This window comes from Aedes aegypti, chromosome 3 (assembly GCF_002204515.2).
Source record: "Aedes aegypti strain LVP_AGWG chromosome 3, AaegL5.0 Primary Assembly, whole genome shotgun sequence".
Classification (NCBI taxonomy): Eukaryota; Metazoa; Arthropoda; class Insecta; order Diptera; family Culicidae; genus Aedes; species Aedes aegypti.
Window position 1 is genome coordinate 74,926,195 of NC_035109.1, and position 7,463 is coordinate 74,933,657.

A 7,463-nucleotide genomic window follows, 5' to 3' on the forward strand; every position below is an offset into this window, starting at 1 on the left:
CGTTTATACATCTTGCCAATCTCTTCTGATGTCCCACAGGGCGGTAAGTTGTAGATCAAATCACTCTGGGGCGTTGATAAAGCTTGAAATTTTCAATTGATGTCTTACAAAGTGGCGTAAGGACGCACTTGGCCTACAAAAGATGAGGTCAAATCACTCCAGGGCGTTGGTAAAGCCTGAAATTTTCAATTAATGTTCTGCAGGACGTCAAGATACACCTGATCTAAATAAGATAAGGTCAAATTACTCCTGGGCGTAGATACAGCTCGTTAATTTTAGGTAGATATTCTATAGGGCGGTTCTTTATGAAACAATGTAAAATTACTCCAAAGCGTTAGTACAGGTTGTAAATTTCGATTGATGTCTTATGGGGCGTTAGTATATTGTTGTTGATCTTGCGAAGTTCTATCACATTACCTACATTTTTCATGACTCCGGGTGAACATTAAAAAAAAACTGAGAAAAGCTTCTTAGTCGTCGACTAAGCGCGACTAAGCAGGACGACAGGGCTGAATCAAATACGTTCCTTGCATGGATTTCGGTGAGCAGATATAAGCAATTGTTGTGAAGCAAAAATGACCATTTTCAATGAAAATGTGACAATTTGTGATTAAAAACATATTTTCTTAAAAACTGTACATGTTACAAAAATTCTAAGAACAGATTCCAAAACAATGAGCAAAAATCTATTCAATGAATTGATTGAAAATGGTCGAAGCAAGTGACAAAAGTTTTGATCTTGTCGCCTGGTGTAATTACCAAATTGAAGTACTGACTTTAATCTCCCATTTCCCCCTCCTCAAACAGCCCAAGGATATGGAAACGTGCGCATCAAGGGAGACCGAAAGGTGATCAACGGTAAGAACCACCTCTCGCTTGCCAAGCTGGACATCAAGATCAAGGTCGGTGACGGGAAAATCAAACTGGAAAACCTGTTCGGCGGCGATCGAGTTCTAGGTGAGCAAGATTCTAAATAGTGTTTCCCTTCCCTAGACATGTCGCAATTCCACTTTCAATTTTTAGGGGAAATCATCAACCAAACCATCAATCAGAACTTCTCCCTCCTGAGCCACGAGCTGATCCCGCTGATCGAGAAAGCCCTCCAGAGGATATTCAAGCGGACGGGTAACAAAATCTTGGAACGGTTCCCCGAAGAGGTTTTATTCCCTTGACAAGCTCTAAGAGCGGTTCGTCCGATGGGATTCGGAGCACACTTATAAGTTAAGAAGCAAAGAAAAAAACATGAGACAAATTCGAACGAAGCTAACTTTAAGAGAATCTGATTCAAAACGCTAAGTTATGTGTGAGCAAAACGGTGATCAACTTATGAACTATTGTATACTTTGAGGCGCCGAGCAGGTGATCTGCTGCGGTGTAAAAAGCTTTCGAAAGGTGTAAATACTGTTGAAATTATGTCGATTTTATTTAATAAAATTATTGAAAAACTTTTGAGTCTGTTTATTTGCGATGACAAATCGTTCTATGAAATATTTCTGTTAAACTGGGCTGTACTCTCACTATATCGAATTTAGGTTTGGCGCGAATTAATGTCATTTCAATTCATATTTACAGTGTATAAAATTTCATTAAACTCTATTTTTATGGTAGGGATGGTAAGGAAAATATGGGAGTTTCACAAAATGGGATACTACATCCTTTGACCTATAAGCTTAGGTCTTTGAAGACGCTCGTATATATAAGACCCGGGAAATCTTTTTTTTTTCGGTGTGCAGACTTTCCATTTCTCTACTCGAAAATTGAAAAGCGAAACATAGTGCACTTTCCCCAAAATTAGATTATCACGCAAGTTGTAGTGTGTGAAAGAAGTGTAATGAAAAGTACGTTGGCATCAGATCATCTCGACATATGATTATACTTATTCCTTGAACTACAACAAATTAAACCACTGAAACACTAAGCGGCTATCACGCTTCGAAAGAGCATGCGTACTCACAAGTCATTACCAAAATCGATCACTACGATAACTTTGTAACTTGTAATTTCAATTTATTCGATCAAGTCAAAACAAAAAACGGAATACAAAAATAATTCGCTCGATTTTCCATGAATCAATCAAAAATATCGATGTTTAAAACATCGATTGAAAATCGCCCAATTCTAGTCATACATTGAAGAATGGTCACACAGGTTGCCTAGTTGTCTGCGCTACATTTTCCACCTGTTCACTAAAACATCGCGCATAGCATGTTTAATCTATCAGAGGTCTGCATGGGCTAGTTCTGCACGGAGCATCTATTTGAATTCGATTCATACTAAACCATTGCTCGTCTGACAATCTTTTATCTCTAGAAGAATAAACAAGGGTGGATGTACCAATAGTAGAGGTATTGAGCACGATTCGATTTCATATAACCGCTGACAATCTAATGCAATGAGACCATTAAATGTACCGTTTCGATGGATGTTACGGACAGCTTCAAATTCCAGACACTATTTTGTATGGGAATCATTTCACACGGAATTTTATCCGTTATGAAGTTCCATGCAAATGTATGCTTTAGCCGTCTCTTTAGTGTTTTTACGATTTCAATTGATGATTAGACTTTTCTATTAATGATTTTCATGAGGACAGCTTATTTCAATTCGAATCAAAATGGGGAGTTACCATTTTTGCTATCACCAGAAAGAGTATAGTTTATCAATTCTGTAAAAGAGTACTAAAGAGTACACTTAGCCCATCCAAAAATTGAAATTGCTGCTTTTACTGATGCGATTGTGTTAATGTTCTTGTTTTATCATTGTTTCTTAAATTCTCTGTTTTCTCTCAATCTCTAAAATTCTCAGGTCGCATAATCATAGTCAATTATAAATAAAAATGTTACAAATGTGTTTACAAATTCCTTTTTTTTTCTCGTGCAAAGAATGCAAATAATTTGCATATTCATTATTACAGTCATTATTACTACATTTTAATCGCATTTCTTAGAACCATTTCAAAACATTTCATCTTAGATTTCACGAATTACAATTTTTTTCATCCTCCAATTTTTACTTTGAGCAAATAGATAATAAAATAAACAAATTATACAAAGGCTATTCTTCTTTTCGTTATAAAATTGTATTTCAAATAAGGCATGTTAAAAAAATAATTTTTAACAAAAGTGTTCTTAAAAGCAATAGTGGTTTGGAACCAGAAAAACTGAGATAATTTTGACACGTTAATTCTAAACAAATCTTAATGACTTTAGTTTAAGTTTTAAGTTTTGCAAATGACTTGTTAAAACATAATGATAGATGAAAACTTGATTGAGTTAATAGTTTTTTTAGTTCCATTTTCCATACTATACTTTAAAGTTGAACCCTTTTATCCCCACACCTTTGTTCAACCCTTTTCTTTTTCTTCTTCTTCTTCTTCTTCATATTCTTCTTATTATTCTTATTCTTATTCTTCATGGCATTTGTAGCCGCGGACTCGGCTAAGGAAGGCCCTCCCTTTATTCAACCATTCGATCACTAACACGACGTCTCTAGAAAAAGCGCTTGAACAAAAAATGTTGCAAGCAGGCTAAATTATTAAAAATCATTTAAACTCAAAATAATTGTAAATTGTAAGTTGATAAAAAGTTGTATATCCTGATGGTATTTCTATTCCAAAATAAGATTAATGAGTATATATATATATTCATTATAATCATAGCAAATAACACCAATTCAATTCAACCAGTATTCAAAAATCGGTGGATTATCGGTGTGTTATCGTGCGAAAAAGGTTCATCTGGTTTCTTCACGGTGTGTTTTGTAGAGCAATTTCAAAACAAAAAATTCGGCATGTCTGAAATTTTGACACAAGAAAACCATGATTCTCCCCTTTCATTTGCAACCAAAACGAAAATAATCGGTCCCCCTAGAACATTTTTTTTTTAATTTTTTTTACGGAGTTTGGGATATAACTTAACTTTAGTAAGGATCTTGGGTCGTTTTCGACCCATTTCAAAATTCAAATCATTGCAAGTTTTGATTAAAATAACCTAGAAATTTGACGTTTTCTGACAATTATTTATTTTTTTGTGGGAACATTTATTTTTGCAGAAACAAAAGTTTTGAATGGCCTCTTAGCCTTAGCTTCCATAAAATAAAAGTTACAAATTATGATTTAGGGTCGTTTTCGACCCGAAAATTCAAACAGCTCGAAAAAATCAGTGTGTTGACCGAATTTAATTCTATTGTGCTGAAATGAAAGGTACACATGTCGATTTTCTGAAACCCATCCGCAGATCCGGAATTGCATCACTGTAGCCACCGGCAACCTGCTACATCTGAAAAAAAAGTCCCTTTAGAGACCTTTACTTTGTCAAGCTGTAGTTTCGAAACTAAACAAGTAGTCTGAAGCGTCCTCATATTGTTGAATAGGTATTTACTTGGACTGTAAATAGAGATTCTCAAATCATTTAGTAATTCATACCCGGTTCCGAAAACCCGGAACATCCAAAAAGTAAGTTTCCATCGATACTATTCGGTTGATGGATATTTTGTCATAAAATTTCTCAGTAATAAGCAACCAATTACCGGTGCACATCCCTTGAAAAACTCGGTCCAGTATGGTCCATGTGGAACCGGTTCATGCAGACCCGGAAGGTAGCCAATCGGGACAATTCGATGAAATTACTCGGATTGATGGCAAAAAAAAAAACAAATGAATTGTGTCCAACTCATAACGATTTATTATGTTTGAATGTTTGTTGCCAAAAGAATGAATTAATGGTTATTCTGGTTCTTTTGGAGCACCAAAATGACCACCGGAAAACCCGAAATATGGGACCACTATGTTTTAGCACCAAAACTAGGCATGCGACGGCTCAAACTTCATGGTTTTGACTCTTCTAATTCAATTATAGAGCCAACTCGAACGTCTTTTGAAGATTAGCATCAGAAGTCGTACGAGCTGACGCTTTTATAAGTTTAGAACACAACAAAGCTATAGAAAACATAGTACTTGAGATCTGCTGGATACAAATAGCAAACAAGTCTGTATGCACTAAAGTTCACCGTTTTTGGCTCCTTTTTTGGTGTAATCGGAGACTTTTATGATTCACCTGATATTTTTGCTAAAGCTTCGCATGATTTCGTAGTTGAGCTAGTAAAATTGTAAAGTTACTGAGCTGATTGAATGTATTTGTTTTATGAATTAGTATAGAATTCCGTACAATTCTAATAAAACTATGCTAAAGCTGAACATTCTTCTTCTTCTTTCTGGCGTTATGTCCCCACTGGGACAGAGCCTGCTCCTCAGCTTAGTGTTCTTATGAGCACTTCCACAGTTATTAATTGAGAGCTTACTATGCCAATGACCATTTTTGCATGCGTATATCGTGTGGCAGGTACGAAGATACTCTATGCCCTGGGAGGTCGAGAAAATTTCCAACCCGAAAAGATCCTCGACCGGTGGGATTCGAACCCACGACCCTCAGCTTGGTCTTGCTGAATAGCTGCACGTTTACCGCTACGGCTATCTGGGCCCCTAAAGCTGAACATTACAGCACTTATTGAGATCTCTGAGCAAAATGTTACGATCACACGATCAATCTTTCACAGGTAGATTTGTTATGAATGAAACCTTTCGATGTTTGTATGAATTCATTTGCACTTTTCCTACATCAGTTTAATAAGGAAGTGTATATTCGTCAGCATTATTATTAATATTCTTATCTTTATTTACGAGATTTTCAGCCTTAGACTGGCAGCTAATCTGAGGATATTCGTCAGCAATTATGTTTGATTTACCATCGCAAACAAAAGCAATGTTCTGTCAATTCTCACAACAAACACATGGACAATAGTGTCAACATTGCATTGCTATTGCAATTGGGTTGGAATAATGGATTTATGGAATGTTATATTGCGTCTGCGTCTGTCATTGGCACAAATGTGAACTTGTCAATTTTCTAGAATCTATGACACAAGGTCGAAAGGGCAAAAGATCGAAGAGAAATAAAGAGGGGATAAAAGGTCAAAAATCTTCTTTCAAAAATGATTTTATATCCCATAATGCAAATCACTTTCAACCTTTGGTCCTTTTGACCTTTTGCATTTTCGACCATTTTTCTTGTCTTCCTTTTGTCTTTCGACTTATAGTCCTTTCGACCTTTTGTCTTTTGATCGCTTGTTCTTAAACCAATCAGAAAGATGAATATTGCTCTTGAGTTACAAATATAACTTGAAAAGAGGTTGTTTGACATACTTAGTTTTAAGAGCAATGCAAATTTCAACAATGGATGAAAGCAAAAGAGAAGGAACTCAAAAATTTAAATTTCGGCCTCGGCCTGTAAATTTTTAGGCTGTCTAGAATATAATCTACATGATATTGACACTAGATTTTTGCAACATTTTCATCTTAATCCGTTTAAACAGTTCACCTCACCAAAATTTATTATTTACGGTGCATTTAAAATGATATTACAAAAAACAAAATTTAAAAAAAAAATACACTATACCCCCCGATGGATTATTTTCATTTTAGCAGCAAATGAAAGAGGAAGGTTTTGTCTTTCATCGGTCCAAATTTGAGACATGCTGATTTTTTTTGTTATAAAGTTACATGCAAAAGACACCGTGTCTTCAGTAGATTACAAAGACGACCAGATTTTGTCAGCCCATTCTTCAATATTATGTTTGGCTCCACTTTAAAGTACAATAAATTTACCACAATTCTTTCTACCCTATGTAATGCCTATTCATAGTACATTGAACAAGATAAATTAGGATTTAAAGAAAATGTTATAATGAAACGGTGGTAACGAATACTCTTCCGTGAAAGAGCTTCAAAATCGGGTCAAATCTGTATTTGATTTGCAAGGAATTTACAGTCATATCAGGAAAAGAGTCTCTTGACCCTAATTAGTAAAAAAGAATAGTACACAAATTTTCAACTCAAAAAAGAGACTTGTACTCTGAAAGGAGATCGTCTGATAACCCTAGTGTTCGACATTTGACAGCTCTAGCTTACTGCGAAGCTCTGCAAACACATCATCATTGCTTTTGGGATGAACCGAGGTTGGTTTCTTCGTCAACGCATTATTTCGCTTTCCTATTTGCCTTTTTGGGCAAAGAGCTACAAAGATACAACGAAAAGTTGTCTGGAAATGCTCTTCCCCGAACTGAGAAATCGGAAAAAATGCTCTCCCCTAACTGAGAAAGGGAGAAAATAATCTCTTTCTCTTTTAAGCACTGAGGTTGTCAAAACAAACTCTTTACTACTGTGGGAATGGAAATATGCAAAAAGAAACGTGTAAACTCTCCATCCCACAGAGCTCGTACGCTCAATTTGTGTGTGGGTAAAATCGCTTCTCTTTTGTAGTTGATCATTAAAAGAGGGAGAAAGAGGATAAGTCAAGAGCAAGGAACAGTGGCGCAACCAAGGGGGGGTTTTGGGGGTCAACCCTCCCCCCCAGAGCAGATTTATTTCCAAATAAATTTAACACTACAATCCATAAACATCGGACCAG

At 35.8% G+C, this 7,463-nt stretch overlaps 1 protein-coding gene across 3 annotated transcripts in view; it reads left to right on the forward strand.

Moving 5' to 3' along the window:
- The window catches only part of LOC5577688 (circadian clock-controlled protein), a 44,488-nt gene extending 43,041 nt beyond the window's left edge, over positions 1-1,447 (forward strand). For 2 of the 3 annotated variants that reach the window (XM_021850535.1, XM_021850536.1), the window contains exons 5-6: positions 808-957; positions 1,024-1,446. In XM_021850535.1, coding sequence (XP_021706227.1) covers positions 808-957; positions 1,024-1,172 — 299 coding nt within the window. In that variant the 3' untranslated portion in view covers positions 1,173-1,446. Of the gene's footprint in view, positions 1-807; positions 958-1,023 lie in introns of all 3 variants that reach the window. The other variant, XM_021850534.1, reaches the window with a different exon arrangement.
- The last annotated feature ends 6,016 nt before the right edge of the window (positions 1,448-7,463 follow it).